The following is a 22519-nucleotide window of genomic DNA, read 5'->3' as shown; positions in this document are numbered from 1 at the left end:
TCTCAATAGTGAGGTAAATAGGAACAGATAACACAATATACATTTTAAACTCATCTTACAATATAAACAATTAAAGCTTATATTTTATAATTTGTTTCTCGTTTTTAATGGAAACAAATGTGGCTTTAGAATTGGAGGTCATTCCGTTAATCAATCCAAGTAGCGTTTTGCAATATTCTGCCTTTTACCCATAATGCCGTGTCAATCAAAATGGCCGCCCCCATGATGAAAACATGGCCCTACTGAAATGTAAGGATACGTTTTGATTGCATTATGACTACTTGTGATAGATTGATGAAATAATTTGACACTTTGAAATATTTTAAATATACAGATTGACGCTTACATGATTACATGTGAACACGACCATGATAAAAAGAATAGGGCTGCGCTGATCATAACATGCGACTTTTCACTTGAAATGGTGTTATTGCGAAAATGACGTGGCTTTATCGTGTTTATTTAACGGGTGTTATACTAGTTAAAGTGAAGTGACTTGATATTTAGCGCTAACTGGCTCCAGCTAGAGGCTTCTATCACTTCACTCAGTTGTGTGATCCCTGTCGAGTTGAAATGGGAGACGATGTTTTCCATCGGCGCTCGACACTGGTGCATATTTGGAAGCATGACTTAAAATTTAAATATACAAGATATAGAAAGGTGTGACACTAACAATGGCGGCCCGGCTTGCCTCGTTTTCGGTCTGTCAAACGCTTCTGTAGCTTTGATCGTTGAAAAAACTGCACAATTTATACTCCGTTGACCTCTGTAAAGTACCTTGCATATCACTTACCTGCTGATTTTATTTCCATTTAAAGGGGCACTGATGCGGAGCAATTTCCGTGGACTGGTGTAAACTTTTGTTATTGTTTTTCTCCCGTGAGTACCCGGATGATATCCCAGAATTCGTGACTGGTTCGTGACCTCTGCTGCGCAGTCCGTAAGCACAATTGATAGTTTAATTATAGACAGATCAACTGAGGTGACGTCATTTTTACTTCATTCCAAATGTATTATGAAAACAAATGAAACACTTTGAAGGTTAATCATCTGCCAGTGCTAGAAATGGTAAAAAACTATTAGGACGGAAAACGTCTCTATATTTTGTCTCATAACCCTAGCTAGTTTATTGTCATACTAGTATGATTCTGAAAATTAATAAAAGAACACACGATCTGCCTATACTCATAGTAAATTTCTAACATAACAGCAACATTTATACATTGTATAGAATGCCAATGTGGATCCTATTTCACACACATACGCGATCTAGTGTGTTTTTTCTGTCATACAGATTCTGCTGAATGCTACAACAAATAAATTAAAACAAAATGCAAAAAACTGAATGTAAAACAGACTAATTTTATAGCAACGATGTCAGGCTACTACCTTGTTCAGGAATGTATCCATCAATATCCACGTAAAAGAAATCGTATTCCATTCATCTGCAGCTGGTAAGTAATCCTGCTCTGTGTCGCGTGTCTTACAACTGTCTCATTTGCGAAAAAGTAACACATCGTTTCACGTCTTTCGTTGGTGAAAACCAGATAAACCTCTGATTGGTCTCCCAAGATAGCACACCTGGCAACTAATGGTATGATGTCCACTATTCTAAGTAATTTAGTTAACCAATAATGAGCAGTCAATCAATCAACGTAAGGGCGGTTAATTCTTTGAAGGGAGGATGTTGTTTTTGCACTTACACTTTACGACAGGGTGTAGTCATTTACACACACTGCCTTTTGACAAATCCGCTAGAAGATAAAAGTAATTAATCAATCAGTGAGTTATCGGTTAATCCTTTGATCGATGTTTGTTTTTGTAACTTAGTTGATAAACCCTCTTGCATCACTTACATGCACATATTACATAACATACAATACATTTGCCATTACAGACCTTAATTTATAATGTTGAGTATTTACTCCAGACAGGAGAAATGCCAAATGGGAACCTTTGTTGAGTAACCGAAGTGGTGTTACTACTAATTATACCTGTTATAAATTCATGAATTGACCATCAAGAGAATGATGACAAATAACACGTGTAGGTTTACACCATCAAACGCGAGTTACAGCAAGGAAGATGTAATCTCTGTGTCGCATGCAGCCTGAAAACACTTATGGGCCGAAACTGTTTTGAGGATACCAACGGAATTTCGTTACATAAGGAATACACACGGGCATTTGCTGTGTACTTGGGTAAATAGTTGAAATAAGGGTTTTTTACGTAAGAAAATTTTCAGATTTCTCTACCAAAGGCAAAGTCATTGTTTTTTGTTTACGAATTCAAATAAATCAACTGTGTGTTTTTATTATCATAAATAATAAACCATTGTAGCTACCATAGCTACCAAAATTTTCGTAAGATATTTGCTATCACAGCTGAACCAACACTCAGAATTACCTAAATATAAAGCCTTGCAATCTTCCGTACTGAAACAAATGGCTACGTGCCTGTAGACATCATATTTTCATGTAACATGATTAAATATCAGGTTAAAAACACTGAAATAGGATCAAATTGGATCAGTAACTATACCATCCAAGCATCCGAAAAGAACTACACTGCTGGGATATTTGTTTACGATCAGACAAGGAATACCATGGATATTTTTAAAGAAATGGCATATGATGGGCATCCGGCCTCCCGACTGTTTAGGTGAAGAAATTCTGCTAATATGGACAGGAGCCCAGTTCCTTTGTCCGTCACGGTCGAAGGAGCGGGCGCTGACCAATTTGCGGTTAGATTTCGTAATTAGACCGTTGGCGAGAAACATTATTCGCTCCGCATCAGTGCCCCTTTAAAGCTTTCAAAAATTTTACTGTCCATTCTCGGACGAAGTAACGAACATGAGCCAAGGTGAGCCGGGCCGCCATTGTTAGTGTCACACCATTCTGTATCTTGTATATTTAAGTCATGCTTCCAAATATGTACCAGTGTTGAGCACCTATGGTGTTTTCATAGTCTGAACCAGTTCGTAGATTCAGTGGATTCGCAGCCAAGACAAGATTGGTTTGTTTTACGGTGGTTTCGTAGACGTGTAAAAACTAGTCTGTTCAACAAAAACAGGTTGAACTGAGTTGTTGTGAATGTTATTTAGTATGGGGTGATTTGTTTCGAATGTGAGGTACTGTTTGAAAATTGTTTTCAAAAAGTTTTTTGTTAATTGCTTTGTCGGGGCCCTACCCGTGAAGATTCAGGGTAGAAAAAGGTAGGTCTTCAGCAACCCATGCTTGTCATAAGAGAGACTAATGGGATCGGGTGGTCAGACTAGCTGACTTGGTTGACACATCACTGGTTCCCAGTTGCGCAGATCGATGCTCATGCTGATGATCACTGGATTGTCTGGTCCAGACTCGATTATTTACAGACTGCCCCCATTTAGCGGGAATATTGCTGAGTGCAGCTTAAAACTATACTCACTCACTTGTTGATGACACATTTATCACATACCTGTCCAAAACAAGAAATCAATGTTTGGTCTCTCTTTATTTTTGATGTCATTTATCAGTTTTCATCATCAATGATTTTGAAGTTTCCCCATTTTACCAACGTCTATAAATCCATGGGATTTCCACATCAACAAACCAGTGTGGTCTACAACTTCGACTACAACCATTGAAATTCACTGAAATTGATATTACGATGTTCCAACACCATTCCATGTAAAGAAAGAGTTCAAAATAGCATTTCTGAAAATGTCAGTGATATGTTTGATTATAATTATTTGAAAAAAATAATGGTTTTTTTTGTGTGTGTGCTTTTCCGTTTTTCATGGATATTTGAAGTCTGTTAGCACCATAAAATGGTGTACGTCACAAGCGTAAGTCATATCCAGTTGACTGGAATTGCAATTTTCTCAAAGTTATTCATGTCTTTTTCCAGGTCTGTGTATGGCAACGTCTAGCCCTGATCCGATCAACAATGCCTGTAGACTACAGACAGAAAGTTATCCTGGCCCCTATGGTGAGGGTGTGCACCATCCCGATGAGACTGCTTGCCCTGGAGTATGGAGCCGACCTTGTATACTGTGAGGTATACAGGACACTTTTGACTGGACTATGATTCGTAAAATATCTTTAGATTACTGTATACAGGAACAAATTTAATTTGCTGAATATTAACAAAAATACCATGCCAAAAGAGGCATACCTGAGTCTATTGACTTTGAAGAGTTGATTGTTTGGTTACAAGGTTTGAAAGTTGTAATTGTCAGTATTTTAAGAACTCATTTAAAAGAGCAAAATGAGTGATGTAACTGGGTCAAATGTATGGAGTACATTAAGTTTTGTGAAGCACATCAAGAAGAAAAAATGTTTGAACAATAAGAGTGTGTTTGTTGTTTATTTAGTGATATGTAGGAGTCATCTATATATGAATTCCTGGGGATAGATTTTCGAAGCTCTCTTAGTACCAAGAAAGTCGTAAGTTAATGATAATGTATGATACTTACGACTATCTTAACGCTAAGAGAACTTTGAAAATCTAGTCCGTATTACTTGGGCACTCACTATTCTTTCAATTTTTGGCATAAACATATGAAATAAATCTTAATCCATTTGATTAATGTGAATTCATGTGTCAAGAATGGATTCAGGGTACCCATTTACTCAATGTCCCAAATTTTGTTTAAATACACCAAAAAAACCAAAAATGTTGTGGGTAAATTAAGATATTTTCGGCAAGAACGGCAGCCTGCAGGTTTCCTGTATTACATGTACAAAATCAATCCAGACTGGGATCCAGAATTTGGACACTTTATATGCCTCAAAAATATTTATGTTTTGCCCTGTTTTCAAATGGAAAAGTGATCTGAAATCAGTAGAATGCCAGCTATCAGACAATGTTGTTTATTATCAGTTATCCATAATATGGAAAAAAAATCATATAAAAGTCAAGGAACACAGAACTTCACAAATATATATTATATGCAAATGTAGTTGCCACTTCAATCAATGACAGCCTGACTATGCCGACCCAGATCTGATTCTGTACAATTGTCAAGGGATGTTATTCCATTGTTGTCAGTCTCATTAAGGTAGGATCTAAAATTGTTTTCACAATCATGAAAAATCTGAGAATATCCACATGAAAGCAATGATTATAAAGTAAGCAAGTGTGGTTAACTTCTTTGGGTGGCATGTTTAGAAGTAGGTGAATCAGGTAAGGACAAGCTTTATGGATGAACAACTTCTTGATTCAGGTGAAACAATGTTTCAATACAGATTCTTTTATTGTTGTCAGGCAAGAGTGTGGTTGAATTGTCCTCGGTTGTCATTGATAATGTGAACATGGTTATAATATGACAACTCTTTATTGCTTTCAGGAAATAATAGACTTCAAGATTTTGTCAGCCAAACGGAAAGTAAATGGTGAGTGCATTATCTCTCTACTGCTAGAGATGTGTTTAAGAGTTAGACAAATATTTGTGATTTTCTGTCTGTGTAGATGAATAATTATTGTTCAAATTTTGAGACGTCCTATAACCTGTTTATTGATATCCTGTTATGTGTTTGTCAATTTGTGGTAAATGTTAATGAGTTGAACGTGAGAAGCCCATTTTGTGTTTCCCCTTGATGTGATATTGCTGGAATAAACCAAAGTCAGCCAGTGTTAAATGGTCCATTTAACCATCCACAGTTAATAAGAAATTAAATCTAAAAGAACTGATTGTTGTATCTTAATGAAGCTGCTGATAAATAGCTGCAGCCCATTGACTCATATTTATTCAAATATGGATTTCTGGTAAATATAGCACACTTACCCAACTTTAAAAGAAAGACTGTTATTGTTGTTACCCTTGGAAATAATGTATTGAAAGGAACTTCAGGGAGACAAGATTCTGATATGCTTAACAGCAAAAGTAATGCTATGTTTTGGGGTTTTTTGTTGAATTTTGGAATTGAAGACATAAACATGAACACTTTTATGAGATTTAAATTATTTTTCCTTGTCCTGACTCATGCTAATTGCTTATCTCTTCATCCCTGGCGAAGGTAGTGAAACACCTGAAAATCCCTTGAAGTTCCCTTCTAAAAGAAGCGAATGTAAAATACACTCTCCCATGTGTAGCCTCCCCTTTCCTGTGCTCCCGGCCACGTGACCGGCCATGCTTGTTACTCTGTCCTTGTATATCGCCCGACACGCGAATATTGGAATTCAGCATGCCTGTGTGGGGCGGCTCGGAGGGCTTTTGTCATGAGCCAGGATAAGTATAAAATATCAATTTTATTCAGAAAATTACATTTTCAAAACAGGCATTTCTTTTACTGTTCAGTATATTTGTATTTTAGCATCTATTTTGCCTGTCAATCATGTCAGAATCTGTGATTGACACTATGAACCCACCAATTTGTTTAAATCAAGGTATGGAATTATGAAGCCCACTTCTGGTGTTCCCCGCCATGACAGCTGGAATATTGCTTAGAGCAACGTAAAACCATAGTAGTCACGATGGCTACACTTTTTCATTTTAATTAAGTTGTCATATTTTGCTCAGTAGTGATCTGATCTTTTCCTGTCAAAGGAGCTGGCAGATCTTCCGTATTAGGGACTATTCATAATTTGTTGGTGGGTGGATGATGGGGGAGATGGTGTTTGTTGATGATAATTTTTATGGAGAATTATGTACAATGTGAGTACTTCCCCTGTTTTATGTAGAAAGTAAGTGACTCCTCAATATGGCAAAAACAGTACTCAGGCTATGCTGACAGACAAACAGTTTGTTCGAAGATGCAGAAATTTGTTTCTGTTACAGATGTTCTGGCTTCAGTTGATTATGTCCTGCATGATGGCACTATTGTGTTCAGGACATGTCCCCAGGAGAAACAGAAGCTCGTTTTTCAGTTGGTAAGTTTCATGGAATATTTTTCGTTGTGTCAATAAATTGTACATAGTGAAGAGTTGTGCCAAGGGAGTCTGTACTCCCAGTAGAAACAAAAAATATCCATGTGTGACTATTGATAATTAAGCAGTTGACTTCTGTTGATAAATGCTGAGCACAAGAAAACAGGATGTACAAGGGTCGTTCATTTTGATTTAGAGTTATCTGCCTATGCAGACTTGCAGCTTCATGTTTTAACTCTCTACTTGATCCTGGTTTGAAGTTTCTTGTCGATTATTTAGCTGTAGTTATTGAATGTACATCAGGTTGTTTTTGTTTCATATGAACTATACATTCACAAAGGAAGTGAACCATTCGAAGAGACAAATACTATTTCAGTGGTATTGCAATAGTTGGTCACAATAACATGTTTCAGTAGACTACCGCTATCACAATAGTCGTTTCTCCGCAATAATCACCCCTACTAAGCCGGAAAGAAATCACTTATATATTTTCCTTTGATTCAGGGAACATCTGATGCAAAGAGGGCCCTGATGGCAGCCAAGAAAGTGTGAGTTACCATTGTTGCATGAAGCAATCAGCTGCATCTGTCACACAACAGTCTGGACAAATATATATGGCACAACCATCTACCAGGCCCTGATTTCTCAAAACAAACTTAAGTATTTACTCAAATTTCAAACTGAGTTTGACAGTTTGAAACTGCTTTATTTTTAGCTCAGATGCATTTTTTAAAATAGACAATGCCCAAACACCTTAAGCAATATATTCACAAAACTCAAACTGTCTACTATTTTTGAGTTTAATATCAATTTCAGTATATTCTGGGAAGTGTATTTTCTCAAATTTGAGTAAAAACTCAAACTTAAGTCGAAACTCAGACTGAAGTTTGTTTTGAGAAATTGGGTCCAGAAGCCACATTATGACCAGACCAATGTTAGACAGGTTATTCTGTCATCTTAAATATGCTAAGTGGAATGATGATTTATGTTGAAATTAAGATCTGCAACCCAAGAGACTATTAGCAGGATCAGGTGGCTTGACTTGTCATTGTGTGCCATATGTGTAGATCATTGCCCATAATGTCAATCACTAGATTGTCTGGTCAACACTGTGTTATTTACAGATTGTGGCCATTATGTGCAGCCAAAGCAATGAACTGTCCACAAAAGTATACAGGGAAGATTCATAACTCTGAAAACTACCACCGACAGAACATGCAGACTGAGAGATTCTGTTGTTTTCAGGGAGAATGACGTGTCTGCTCTTGATATCAACATGGGCTGCCCCAAGGAGTTTTCTATCAAGGTACGCAGCTTATGTGTCAGCAAGTTCCACTCAGTCTGGACAGAACTTAATACTTGACAGGGGCAGTGGGGTATCCTGGTGGTTAAAGTGTTCGCTTGTCACACCAAAGACCCGAGTCTGATTTCTGACATGGGTACAATGTGTGAAACCTATTTCTTGCGTACCCTGCCTTCATATTGATGCATTATTGCTAAAAATGGTACAAAACTAAACTTACTTTCTCACTCATTAATACTTGGCTGCATTATGAACCTTGGGTGTTGTTCCTCACTGATGCACTCTATAGTAATATGACTTCAGTTGCCCTTCTATTTTGTCTTTGTGAGGATATGTTCTGTGTGATATCTGTTAATGTGTGTTCTGTGTGATATCTGGTAATGCATGTTCTGTGTGATATCTGTTATGTGTCTTCTGTGTGATATCTGGTAATGTATGTTCTGTGTGATATCTGGTAATGTATGTTCTGTGTGATATCTGTTATGTGTCTTCTGTGTGATATCTGGTAATGTATGTTCTGTGTGATATCTGGTATGTGTGTTTTTTGTGACATCTAGTATGTGTGTTGTATGTGATATCTAGTATGTGTGAGCTGTGTGATATCTGGTATGTGTGTTGTGTGTGATATCTGGTATGTGTGTTGTGTGTGATATCTGGTATGTATTTGTTGTGATATCTGATAATGTGTGTTGTATGATATCTGGTATGTATGTGATATCTGGTATGTATGTATTGTGTGATGTCAGTATGTATGTATTGTGTGATATCTGGCATGTGTGATATCTGGCATGTATGATGTGTGGTTCTGTGTTGCAGGGAGGAATGGGGGCTGCACTTCTGTCAAATCCAGAGAAGATCAAAGAGGTAAAATTTTACCAGTATTTCATCCACTGCTTTGTTCTGGTGTGGGTTGTTCTGTCAATGGTGTGAGAGGAAGGGGTGTCCTACTATCTAACAACAAGTAGATCGATTCTTGCTACTGCTGAACAGAACTCTGAGGACATCCCAACTAAAGGTCATGTTAGGTGTACTTTAAATATCAGCAAGTGAGAGTTGAAATAGTGAAACCCTGAGAAAAAGCACTGATTAGCTAATGTAGCAGTATTGACAACTGACATCCAATTCTAATGTTATTGGGACGTTCCAATAAAGATGTTGAAATGAGCAATAGTGTTGTTCTACCTATAATATTGTTTTCAGGAGAAACGTTCTTTGGTCATCAACATATGAGTATGATAATGTCTGCATTTACTTAGATGTGAGGGAGTGTCCTCCATCCATGTCCCTAATGTCTTCCTGCTTTTCCTACTTACTTCAGATACTGACCACCCTTGTCTCTGGCCTGTCCATACCTGTCACCTGCAAGATCAGAGTTCTCCCCAAGGTTCGTACAATTGACAATTGGTTCTCTTCCCTCCTGGACACACATAAAGTAGCATTTTTGGTCTTTGTCTGCTAAGTCTTTTTAAGCTTTTATTGGGCATCTATGCAGTCTATGAATTAGGTCCCATTTTTGGCAAATGATCTTGACAAGCAACGTTACAGTGAAAGTCATTTGTCACTCTCGTACTACCCCTGTCCATGTTTGTGCATTCGCTTCAGTATTCTGTGTAGCGCCATGTTGCTGTGTAACAATCATCTCTGTGCAGCTAGAGGACACACTGAAGTTGGTGAAGGTCATTGAGAGTACAGGAGTGGCAGCCATTGCTGTCCATGGACGCACAAAATATGAGAGGTCACGTCACCAGAACCGCAATGATGTCATCAGAGCCATAGCAGGGCATGTGTCTATACCTGTAATTGCAAAGTGAGTGAAACATATCACAGAATGTATGTCTCAATTCAGAATGTTGGTCACTTCTAGATCACAGTGACACAAAAAGTATTTGCAGTTGCCAGTAAATATGGACATAGGTGGATCAAGGAATTTTCAAAAGGAGGTGCAGAGCATTAACTTTACTGTGGTCTTTTCAAGGGTTTGGTGGGGAGAATCATGCATGCATGCACACACTCATGCACACACGCTCGCACGCATTCACACACTTGGATCCACCAGTGATTGATATGAAAATTCAACAAGACAATTTTGTTTTGTCACTTGAGATAGCATGTCTGCCAGTTTAGATTCACCCCATATTCATCTATGTTCCATTTACAGACTGATGAGCAAATAGTATGAATTTCTTTGGTGAACTTACTCAAATCAGAATGTTGGGCAGTTCTAGATCACGGTGTTGCAGAAAGTGTTTTGCAGTTGCCAGTAAACATGGGCATAGGCAGATCCAGGAGTTTTCAAAAGTGGTAGCAGAGCATTAACTTTACCGTGGTAAAATTTCGAGGGCGGGGTGGGGGTAGGGTAACCTAATGGTTAAGGTCCCATGAAGCTTCATGTTAGAATTTCTCTTTATTAACCCATGCTTGTCGTAAGTGGTTAAAGGATCAGGTGGTCAGTCGCTATCTTGGTTGACACGTCATCGTATCCCAGTTCATGCTGTTGATCACTAAATTGTTGGGTGAAGACTTGATTATTTACAGACCACCACCATATAGCTGAAACTAAACTCACACACTAATGGTTAAGGTGTTCACTTGTCACACTTAAGATATGTGAACAATGTTTCAAATAAGCACCAACCCAGAGACCCAGCGCCAATTGCTTTGTATGTGCCAGCAGTTTCAAATATGTGCAGGACCTTATGGCCTTCAGTAAATTATCTGGAATGATTCCCCCTTTTTTCTTTATCAACGTTCGGGAATCTTCCCAAATCATGTTGCAATAACAAACAGTTTCACTTGTTGGTATTTCAGTGCTTTGGCGTAGAAATGTCAACACTAGTCTAACAAAATAAAAACTCCTCTGTGAGTTATAGACTTTGTGTAATTTTGTAGAAACTGTGCAATGTAGCGCACATTCCTGGTGTCTCTGTCATGATATTGGTAGAATATTGCTAAGAGCAACTTAAAATCATATTCACTCAAAGACCGTACTGTCAGATTTTTTTATCATGAATTTGGGGGCATGGGGAACTGTCTTCTTCTGATGACTCACCTTGGTGCTGTTGTGGCAGTGCCAACAGACCATTTATTAGTATGTCAAAATGACAATTACGAAAATACTTTTATCCAAAAGTTGATAACTTTTACTGACATGTGCTGCAGCCTCTTTGCAGAATACACAGTTAAGTTACTTTTGGTTCCTATTTGAAAACAGTGGTGGTTCTCGAGATATAAAGACTCTTGAAGAAATCAAGGAATTCTGGAAAGAAGCTGGCACCTCCTCTGTGATGATAGCACGAGCGGCTGAATGGAACGTGTCTGTGTTTAGACCAGACGGCCCACTCCCACTGCATGAGGTCATCAAGAAGTACCTCAGATTTGTAAGTATATTTAGACACCATATGAATGATGATAATATATATACAATTTCTTACTTTCTTGAAATGCTTTCTTAATTCAGTATTTCATTTAGTGAGTGAGTGAGTGAGTGAGTGTGGTTTTATGCTGTATCAGGAACCAAATGTGCTTGTGGTGGTTCAAAAGCCTGTTCACTGTCATTCCATGCTTTTACTTGTGGACGATGAAGGGGGTAGCCTAGTGGTAAAGGTGTTCACTCATCACGCTGAGGACCTGGGTTCGATTCTCCCCATGGGTACAATGTTTGAAGCCTGTTTCTGGTGTCCCCCTCTGTGATATTGCTAGACTGTTGCTAAAGTGGCAAAAAACTCACTCACTTTTACTCATTGATTTCCTCCAAAGTGAAAATTGCCTTCCTTGTGCATGATTTCTTGATTTAACTATGAAACCAGGTGTTGATGTGTCCGGGTCGTAGCCTCTGTTTTACATTTTATGTGGACTGATATTTTTTTTACACCCCCATGATTGTTGGTTATTTTTTGTAAAGTTAGTCATCCTGCTTACAATGTTTTGATACCGATTTCCTCAGATCAAGCTGTTATTTTATGTTCTGGCACAGTTCAGCATAGATATATATTTGCTCTCCAGGCTGCAGAGTATGACAACAATGTCATCAACACAAAGTACTGTGTTCTACAGATGATGCATGAGACAATGAAGGAGCCAGAGGGACAGGCCATGCTGGGCATCACCACCATGGAGGAAATATAGTGAGATACTGCAGGGGGAGATACAGTAGGGTACTGCAGAGGGAGATGTGTTGAGATACTGCTGGGGGATATAGTGGGATACTGCATAGGGGATGTAGTGGGATACTGCATGGTGAGATGTCTTTAGACACTTCAGAGGGAAATATAAGGAGATGCTGCAGGGCAGGATATATTGCGATAATGCTGGGGGATGTAGTGAGATACTGCATACTGAGATGTCTTGAGATATTTCAGAGGGAGATATAAGGAGATGCTGCAGGGTGTGATATAATGCGATAATGCTGGGGGTTGTAGTGAGATACTGCAGAGGTGGATGTCTTGAGATACTTCAGAGGGAGATATAATGAGATGCTGCAGGGTGTGATATAATGCGATAAAGCTGGGGGTTGTAGTGAGATACTGCAGAGGTGGATGTCTTGAGATACTTCAGAGGGAGATATAGTAAGATGCTGCAGGGTGTGATATAATGCCATAATGCTGGGGGATGTAGTGAGATACTGCAGAGGGGGTTGTCTTGAGATATTTTAGAGGGAGATATAGTGAGATGCTGCAGGGGGAGATATAATGAGGTACTGCATCGGAGATAAAGTGAGATACTGCATAGTGAGATATGTTGAGATACTGCAGAGGGGGATGTATTGAGACTCTTCAAAGGGAGATATAGTGAGATGCTGCAGGGGGAGATATGGTGAGATACTGCTGGGGCATATAGTGAGATGCTGCAACAGGAGATATAGTGAGATGCTGCATAGGGGATGCAGTGAGATACTTCAGAGGGAGATATAGTGAGATGCTGCAAGGGGAGATATAGTGAGATGCTGCTGGGGGAGATATGTTGAGATAATACAGGGTGAGATATAGTAAGATACTGCTGTTGCATATAGTGAGATGCTGTAAGGGGAGATATATTGGGATATTGCTGGGGGGAAAACATAGTGAGATACTGCTGAGAAGATAGAACTATTGTATGGCAAGATACTGAAGGGACAATGTTTAATGATGTACTGCAGGGGGAACCAGTGAAATGTTGATCTGACTATTTTGAGTGCAATCAGATCCCAAGAATTGACATTGATGCTTTCATTCACAGCTTTATCTAATCTGTACTTTATTGTGCATGCTGCCATAGCCTGTATTGAATCTTACTGATCATTTCAGTGACATCTGGGGCATGAAGGAGTTTTATTCTGATGTTCTGAAGGAGAGGAAAGCACGAGAGGAAAAGCTAAAAAGAGATAGAGGAGAAAATGACCATTGTATAAAGCGCAGAAAGACAGATGATGGCAGCGCTTTGTACGAATTCCCAGTCCGATTTATTAAGTAAGTATGAAATAAACATGAATACCCAGCTACATTCTGTCTCTCATTACAGTACGGGGCATTGGATTCAATAATTTTGGTGGATGACCAGCCCTGTGACCAGTGAAAGTGTGTCGACATAACCTGTCCTTTGGGGGGTGTTGTTCATTATATCGACCATTGGTTTGATTGACCTGGATTCAGTGATATAGCTGCAATATAGCTGACTGCAGAAATAAACAACATTAAGAGGGTGTGGTTTGGTAGCCTAGTGGTTAAAGCATTCACTCGTCACGTCAAAAACACAACTTTGATTACCCACAGGGGTACATCATGTGAAGCCATTTCTGATGTTCCCCATCCTGATATTGCTGGAATATTGCCAAAAGTGGCATAAAACCAAACTCACAAACTCACTAAGCTATGTAAACAATTTTAGTGTCCTTACTATATGTGCGTTGTTTGTTTTCTCCCTTTTAATCCTAACTTGATTTGTCCATTGATATGTCCGCCACAGAAAGGACTATCCAGTTGCGGTCACCCCTAAACAACGCCTGTATGAATGGTGTAAGAGGAATAAGGTGGATCTACCCAAGTACAATACTGTAAGTCACCCATGTACAAAACTGTATGTCACTCCTGTACAACATGGCACAATGCTGTATGACAATTGCAACACTGTATGCCACCCCTGTACAACACTGTATGATGCTTAAGTATAATGTTGATTTTTCCTTACCCTGACTCATGCTTAATTGCTCATCTCCTCTTCCTGGCGAGGGTAGTGGAACACCTGAAATCCCTTGAAGTTCCCTTCCAAAAGAAACGGATGTAAAATTCAGACTCACCCATGTATTACCTCCCTTCCCAGCACATGGTCAGCTGATCGGCCATGATACTTCACTCTCTCCCTATCGCCTGACAAGGGCGGCTAGAGGCACCCGTGGTCCTGTTTATGGCAATAAGTCTTTCAATCTTTTGGTTTTTCAAACTAGATTTGTGTTGTATGTGATATTTGGCTTGTATATATATATTATTGGTATACGAAATTGTGATCATTGTGTCTTTTTCTAACATATATTTCATCAACTGAGACTTTGTCTCAGTCGATGAAATCATGTTTGCAGTGCAGATTACGGCTGTCAGTGGTTGACCATTCCAGTGAGTTGCCAGTCATATCTCCAAGGTTGTGTCCAGGGTCAGGCGAGTCACCTCCCAAGACTCAGAAGAGACCGTCTGTAGAGACAGGACCGTCTCAGGCCAAGAAATCTAACTCGTCAAAGTTGAAGTCCTTGTCATTGAAAAATCATTCGGCGAAGAGATCGTCCCATTAGAAGAACGAACTTCCTTTTATGATACAGAGTGAAGATGTCAATCAACGTAATCAACGGACGTTGGCAACTCAATGCCTCAGAACCCTTTTCATCTACAGCAGACATCACAGATGTCAACTGCAACCTTGGGTATAATAGACAACTCTTCGACACAGTCGTCACTGCATGCATCGTCACTGCATGCATGTGCAACAATTCACAGCGCAGATGAATGATGAGCAATGGTTGGAAGAAGAAGGACAACTGCACTCGTCAACGAGGTCGACTGCAAATCAGCGAGGGCATTCATCTAGACCTGCACTCATGTCTGAAGATGAAGAAGAGGTGCATGCACGCACGCACTCCAGAAGATCCAGGTCCTGGTCATCCGGTCGCAGTACACAGAAGGACACACCCATGCCGAGTGAGTGCACTCGCACGAGTAATTATACTCGGGTATGTAACGTCACACGCTCGTGTTAGTGCACTCATGGATTGACTCGTCAACGGAGAAGGTCTCCTTCAGTCTCCCCTTTTCATAGAAGGCGGAAATGAAAGTGGTCATTCATGCCATCCACCACTGGTCGACAGTATTGAGAGACAAGTTATTAATGATCCACACGGACAACTCAACAGTAGCGTTTTCCATAAACAAACAACAATCAACTAGATCACTATCACTACTACACCTGACGTTTCAACTGTTCAAATTAGTCAATAGTCTAAATCTTCAAGTAAAAGCATGTCAAATACCAGGAGCCTGGAACATCATGGCAGATGCCCTATCTCATCCTCTTCGTCCATCTCCAACAGAATGGATGCTGCATCGGGAAGAATTTCAACTAATCAGTCAAGCCTTTGGATTTGCTACAGGGTTCAACAAACAGACAACAACTTTTGTATCACCAGTACCAGATGCCTGGGCAACTTGTAACGCGTATGCGTTTCCCCCTCCAGTACTGTTACTGAAAGTCATCAAGAAAATGAGACAAACGAAGAGATAACAACTGGCCAACGAGAGATTGGTTTCCAACACGTACAGAAGAGCTAGGACAACCAACACTACAATTACCAAAGTGGAAGAATCTTCCCATCCATACCCACACAAAGCAAATGCATGCCCAACCATCGGTATTTTGTCTTTACGTATGGACCGTATTAAGACTTGTTTGAAACACAGAGGATATTCGGCAAAAGCAGTCACCTTAGCTTTACAGAAATCTATGCGCACACTTTATGACAAGTGGAAACGCTTTGAGGCATACGCCAGGAAAAAGGGATTTTATTTAAATAAGGCGATTCATCCTCAAATAGCAGATTATTTATGCTATTTACGTCGTTCCAAGGGTCTGAAAGGGTCTACATTATCTACATACTCAGCAGCTCTCAGGTCAGTCATCACCATGGTAACAAGGACCTAGCTGACTAAAGTACCAGAGCTTCTTGCCACACTACATGCGCTCCAGCATGGGACCTAAATGTTGTCCTCCAACACATTACAAGTGATGCGTATGAACCACTTGATCAGGCTTTTATAACTTACCTTGGCTACAGCTCCAAGAATGTCAGATATTCATGTTCTAGACTTTAATCGAACGAAGTTTAATAAAAGTCACCAAGAAACAGGTCATTTGGGTCTAACATGGGATTTCATAGCAAAGAATCAACTACCAGGTCAACTGGATAGACAGTTCAGTATACCAGCTGTGTTTTCAATCTTGGGATCTCATGATACACACGATTTACCATTATGTCCAGTCAGAGCATTGAAGGTACACATTGCAACTACCAAGTCTAGAAGACAATGGTTCAAGTGCCTATTTATCCCTATATCTACTGAGACAGCTACGGAAGTATCCCACAACACTATCTCAGTGTGGATCAGAGCTGTTAACCTCACAGCATATAAAGCAGCAGGATTTGACCCTCCGTGAGCCTCTAACCCACATGAAGTCAGGGCCCTAGCTTCTACACTAGCATTACATGGAAATTGCTCACTATCTACTATTATGGAAGGCTGTTTTTGGAAGTCAAACACAGTGTTTGCCAATCTTTACCTGCGAGACATAGCCATGGAGGACGTCACTGGCATTTACCAGTTTGAGCCACTTGTCGTTACTCAGCAACTAACAGTTCCCCGAAGGCGCTGATTTAACTCACCCGATCTATCACATGACATGTGGAAGCCAGACGCTCTGCGGAGTATATTGGTGGAAAGTCCATTTGCACGTTTTGCACAGACTAGCATATGTGAATAGGACCTTGTATTCATTATGAAGATATTTATACATGACGAAACTATGCAACTAGTCCAATTGTTATATCTTGACATTTAGTTGCATCAGAAAGTAGTAGGAAGCTAGTTACCTTTGATGTCATCACTTGTGAGTCAACGAAGTCTTCTATGAAAACAAGTTTGACTGGATGTGATTCCCTCCAAAATCTACGATGAATATGAGAAGATTAGGACTGAATTATCTCTGTTACAAGTTCCCGGTAATTATAGGATGTAATTTGGAATAGTGCATCATGGTCTGACACACCGCCATTTCCATTGCATTCTGTAAGCAATAAGCATGAGTCAGGATAAGGAAAAATATGTAATTTTCTGAATAAAACTGATATTTTATACTTATCCTGACTCATGACGGAAACCCTCCCAGCCACCCCTCAAAGACACGCTGAATTCTCGTATTCTCATGTCAGGCGATTATAGCAGAGAGTATCATTGCCAATCAGTTGAGGTAGGGAGGTAATACATGGGTGAGTGTGAATTTTACATCTGTACAGTGTTCGTTGAGCCCAAAGGAGAACATAAACAAACACAGTGACCACTGAACAACTTATAATATCACATCACTACAACACTAGATGACAGGGGTAGCCCAGTGATGTAAGGCACAGCAAGTTGTTATGCAGATTAGATGTCCTGTGACTGTTTACTTTTCCTGTTATAAAAATGGTAGAGACCTGGATCAGTGGGGGGAGTATCAGACACTTTTTCCAACTGACATTGTCCCTCTCCTTCATGAAAGTCATTTTGACCAGATGTTTCGTGTTCAGGTGGACCGAGTGGAAGACCGATGTTTCAACAGTATCGTGACTGTTCAGGGAGTCAAGTACACAACGCCTTTCTGGTAAGTTGACTCACACTTTCATATGATACCTGCAGGTTTTATTATGTTTGGCACTCTTTGCAATGCTCATAACACAGTTTCAGTGAACACACTATACTATGACCTTGACCTTTGGTAATCCTGAAGATGATGTCAAGTTTAGGAGTGGTGTATTTATAAGTTGTAGTTTAGGGCCCTATTTCACTGACCAGTCTCTGCTAAGATTCCCAATACTATAACTTTGACATCCTACAGTGCACTTTATGGGCACTGTGCAAACTGGCAGTAAAACCTTCTCTGACTCGCTCATATGTATTCAAGTAATTACTGGATGTGTGTACATTAAATTGCTGACATGCCCCGAAAGAACTGCAGTGGCGTTAAGAACCAAAAGTCACTGTGTTCTGTAATCTGATTGGTTGAAAACATGATCAAATGGTATTTGATTCCCGGAAACTGCAAGACTATGCTCTGCATATTGACACATTGAAACATCGCAAACAATTGTTTGCACAGGAATATTTCGTCGGTTCCAAATGTGTTCCTGTGCTTCAAATACTCAATAACACCCAGAAATTGGCCAACACATTATGTTGATCTCCTAATGGTTAAAACAAATAACCTTACTTACTCATTCCTTCCTGCTCAAGGATGGCTGTGCCAAAGAAACGTCTAATGGAAGGATGATTTACTCTGATAAATGTTTTCCTAGGGAAAAGTCCAAGCCACTAGCTGAACAAGGAGCTGCCATTGCATGCATGATAACCTTGGGTGAAGATGATGGTCGCCTTGAGGAAGCGAAGCATGAAAAGGAGACCATGCATAGGAAATGGGCACAGTTCAACAGTCAAACTAACAATGACGACTCTGTTTAAAGAAAGGCCAACACTGATCATACTTCTGAAGAAACAGGTTCAGGAACAGTTGGACAGGGAGACTTTGAGAAATCAGATTCACCTGAAATAGACTCAACAAAGACACCAGAAGAGAGATAGCATGTGTTTTGTTTTGCATATTCATGCCATTCAGACGTAATAGTATTCTTTTGTCATTCTGTCAGCTGAAAGGCAAACCTTCAGAATGTGTATCCAGATGTAACATGTGGCAAAGTCCCTCTCCTTTCAGTCCCGTATCAGCTATCAGAGTTAACTCTCCTTGAAGTGGGACTGTGTGCGTGCCATGAAAACAACTTATTGCTTCAGAGATAGGACACCCTCAACATCTGTTTTAGTGCCTTTGAGGTCTTCTCAGCAGTCAAAGCAACAAATTGAATATTGTCATCCAGTATTTGACATCTCAGTATGAGTTACCTTCTCTTTTCACTGATAGTGTTGTCCGCTAATGTGCTCAGTCACTTGTTTGTGGAAGTTTAGGATAACAGAGAACTGTTCAAGGGGAAGTTACTCTCATCTCTCTGCATAGCCGGCCCTGGCAGAGAGGCACATTGTAAGTTTAGTATAATGACACAGATGAGAGGATTGCAACATGCTGTATTAGGATAGGTTTGTGCATAATGTAAATAAACTCATGTATATTTATTGAAACACCAAATTGTAGCATGATAATTGAGTTGTGGGTTTATAGTCATTTCAATTTTATACACTGGGCACCACCATCCATTACATGTATATTATATTTTATTCACAAATATGAAGTTATGTTTTATGCTCAAACCCTGTATGGTTTGGACTTTTATATGTGTTTTATAACATGTCTTATGTATGTGTCCATTGTTGTAGGTGTTATAGGGTAGATGTTTAATCCATGAATGTGCAAGTGATCATTGCCCTAAGATATGATGGTATGTGATTCGAATGCATGTGTTTCTTTCATGATCTCATGATCTTCCTTAATGCAGTGTGTGAGTGCTGTTGTGCGTGCGTCTCTCTCTCTCTCTCTCTCTCTCTCTCTCTCCAAAACACTGCTTAGTGAACAGGGAGAGAATGCATTGAGTGGACATGTGGATCTTTCATGTGAGCAATCAGAACCCAGATCTTTTACACCAATATGTTGCGCCTTGTGGTAAGGGAGATAACTGACTTTGAAAGTCAAGTTCACACCTCTGGAATCTGATTTGTTAATATTACGGTTATGAAAGGGTCACAACTCATTATCGTCAGAGGTGATGATGCAATAAGCCACAAACTTCTAACCGGGTTCAGTCAGAAAATTATGTATGAAAAGCTCAACTATTCATCCTGATTTCATATGATTCAGACCTGTGAAGGTCTAGGGTAGACCAGGCCTTCAGCAACTATTGCTTGCCATTAAAGGCGACTATGCTTGTCATAAGAGGCAATTAACAGGATCCGGTGGTCAGATTTGCTGACTTGGTTGACACACAGCATCAGTTCTGAATTGCGCAGTTCGATGTTCATGCTGTTGCTCACGGGATTGTCTGGTCCAGACTCAATTCCTCCAAAATCATGTACCATGGCAGGTATATTTAGTAGGGATGGGTATTGCAGAGAGTTTTCATATTGCAATAAATTGTGATGTGAAAGCATATATTGCAATATGTCTTGCAAAAATTGCAAGAAGTGTTGTTTAAACAATAAATACTCAAAACCGAATTAATGCTTTATCAATAAAGTAAAAATCTCAACAAAATCATAATGCTTGAGTAAACTTTAATCTAAAAATCTTTTAATCATGACAAGATAAAAAAAAACATGGACTTTTTCAACTCTGTCATTCTGAAGCCTTTGCGATAGTATTGATGGACACCACATTAAATTGGTTGTTGTTGAGGTTGCCATTTGACAACAAATACATAACGTCCAGTGTAAAAAATATTTAAAATTTTCCGAGAGTTTTAAAAATACCAGTTTTCAATCAGCATAATGCAATATTATCATTTTCATGTCTGAACCAGTAAATTCCAGTTAAATTGCACAGCCCCAATATTTAGTGCTTTGGTGGTCTTCATTTGCTAAGAACAAAATTTCCTAAATTGGGAAGGAGAAAAATGAATCCTACTTGTTTCAGAAAGCAGAAACGTGACTGGCTTAAGAATCCAAACACCCAATATTATGATTAGTCAGTTGAATTTTGCACAGGTTTCACCCAATGTGACCTTCTGTGGATTGTTTTCAGATATTCATACCAAGAAGAGTGTAACATCTGTTTTCAAGGGGATTGATCTCTACCTGGACCAAGATGCTATTTAATGTGGTACACTGCTGATATTAATGACCTATTTTTCCAGGTTGTCTTTCTATGTATTTCGTACTCGTGTATATTCTGTTATCAGTGTTAGCATCTGCTCGGATGGGAATGAGCATCATATGTACGGATTCTGAATGTAACGAATCAGACATAGTTGATGACCATGTACAAAGGTTCGATCTGATACTAGTGAAGTGCTGGCAAGAAGGAACAAAATGTACAGTGAAAGAGTTAGTGAGTTTCACACAGCTTTGAATATTATTCCAGCTATATCACAGCAGGGATTCACACATTGTACCCATGTGGAGAACTGAACCCAAGTCTTCGACCAGACGAGCGAACACTTAAACCACCTGGCTACCCCATAATGTACATAGAAACCATGTATGGGGAAATATCTGTAAAATCTAAGATGCCCCTGACACAAAACGAAAACGACAAGGTACAGGAACAATGTTTGTTTTTCCCGAATATGTACATAGGGTTATTATTCATGTCTGTAATGGGTTTTTAATGTGTATCATCATGGGAAATGTATTTTAGTATCCTTCTTCAAAGGCAAATAAAATTTCATGCTAACAGAACAAAGCTTTGGAATATTTTTTCAGGGATGGCAGTTTTCCACTGATCCACAGATTTTTTTTCAAATTGATCATTCTGAACTCATTCAGTGACATCTGACAATAGATTTTCCTCTTGCCATCTCTTATAGTGAGTGTGTTCAGCTTTACCCCAAACTCAGATACCTTGTAATGAGTTAGTTTAGTTTTTTGCCACACTCAGATACCTTGTAGTGAGTTAGTTTAGTTTTTTGCCACACTCAGATACCTTGTAGTGAGTTTAGTTTTATGCCGCACTCAGCAATATTGCAGCTTTATGGCAGCTGTCTCTAAATAACAGAGTCTGGGCCAGACAGTCAAGTGATCAACATCACAAACACTGAGCTACACAACAGGGAGATGATGACGTGTCAACCAAGTCAGCAAGCCTGACACCCCCTATCCTGTTAGTCTTCTCTTACAACGAGCATTTACTAACCCATTTCTGATACTTGTAACCTACTTGGCAGGACAGTGAAAATATAATATCAGACAACAGTATTCACCAAGCCAACTATATGGTAAACATCTAACAGTTAATCCTGTCCAAGTCTCATCTTTTATTGTTAACTTTCCATAAGTTTCATCTCCCAGGGTGAACACCTTCTCAAGTCTCATCTCCCAGGTGAATACCTGCTCAAGTCTCATCTCCCAGGGTGAACACCTTCTCAAGTCTCATCTCCCAGGTGAATACCTGCTCAAGTCTCATCTCCCAGGGTGAACATCTTCTCAAGTCTCATCGCCCAGG

The 22519-nt window shown here is 39.5% G+C and overlaps 1 protein-coding gene across 2 annotated transcripts; it reads left to right on the top strand.

Moving 5' to 3' along the window:
* Positions 1–164: 164 nt before the first annotated feature.
* On the top strand, positions 165–21760 carry LOC137258209 (tRNA-dihydrouridine(20) synthase [NAD(P)+]-like). 2 transcript variants are annotated; one of them, XM_067795792.1, is made up of 16 exons: positions 187–249; positions 819–940; positions 3889–4038; positions 5330–5375; positions 6761–6852; positions 7354–7397; positions 8095–8155; positions 8969–9016; positions 9471–9536; positions 9802–9959; positions 11364–11529; positions 12155–12276; positions 13435–13596; positions 14093–14180; positions 17952–18025; positions 18717–21760. In XM_067795792.1, exons 3-16 carry the CDS (start codon positions 3928–3930, stop codon positions 18877–18879), a joined length of 1401 nt encoding a protein of 466 aa, XP_067651893.1. In that variant the 5' UTR covers positions 187–249; positions 819–940; positions 3889–3927; the 3' UTR covers positions 18880–21760. The 2 variants fall into 2 exon arrangements, with proteins under 2 accessions (XP_067651892.1, XP_067651893.1); XM_067795791.1 differs by lacking the exon at positions 819–940 and having other exon boundaries at positions 165–249.
* Positions 21761–22519: the final 759 nt, after the last annotated feature.

The sequence above is a fragment of the Haliotis asinina genome, chromosome 12 (genome assembly GCF_037392515.1).
Source record: "Haliotis asinina isolate JCU_RB_2024 chromosome 12, JCU_Hal_asi_v2, whole genome shotgun sequence".
In the NCBI taxonomy this organism is placed as follows: Eukaryota; Metazoa; Mollusca; class Gastropoda; order Lepetellida; family Haliotidae; genus Haliotis; species Haliotis asinina.
Note: the sequence above shows the minus strand (reverse complement) of the source record. Positions and strands in the feature narration are given on the sequence as shown.

Coding starts and splice junctions, on each gene's coding strand:
- LOC137258209 (XM_067795791.1), top strand. CDS start 3,928: ATGCCTGTAGACTACAGACAGAAAGTTATCCTGGCCCCTATGGTGAGG. Junction 9,017..9,470: donor ATCCAGAGAAGATCAAAGAG/GTAAAATTTTAC, acceptor TACTTACTTCAG/ATACTGACCACCCTTGTCTC. Junction 18,026..18,716: donor AAGTACACAACGCCTTTCTG/GTAAGTTGACTC, acceptor ATGTTTTCCTAG/GGAAAAGTCCAAGCCACTAG.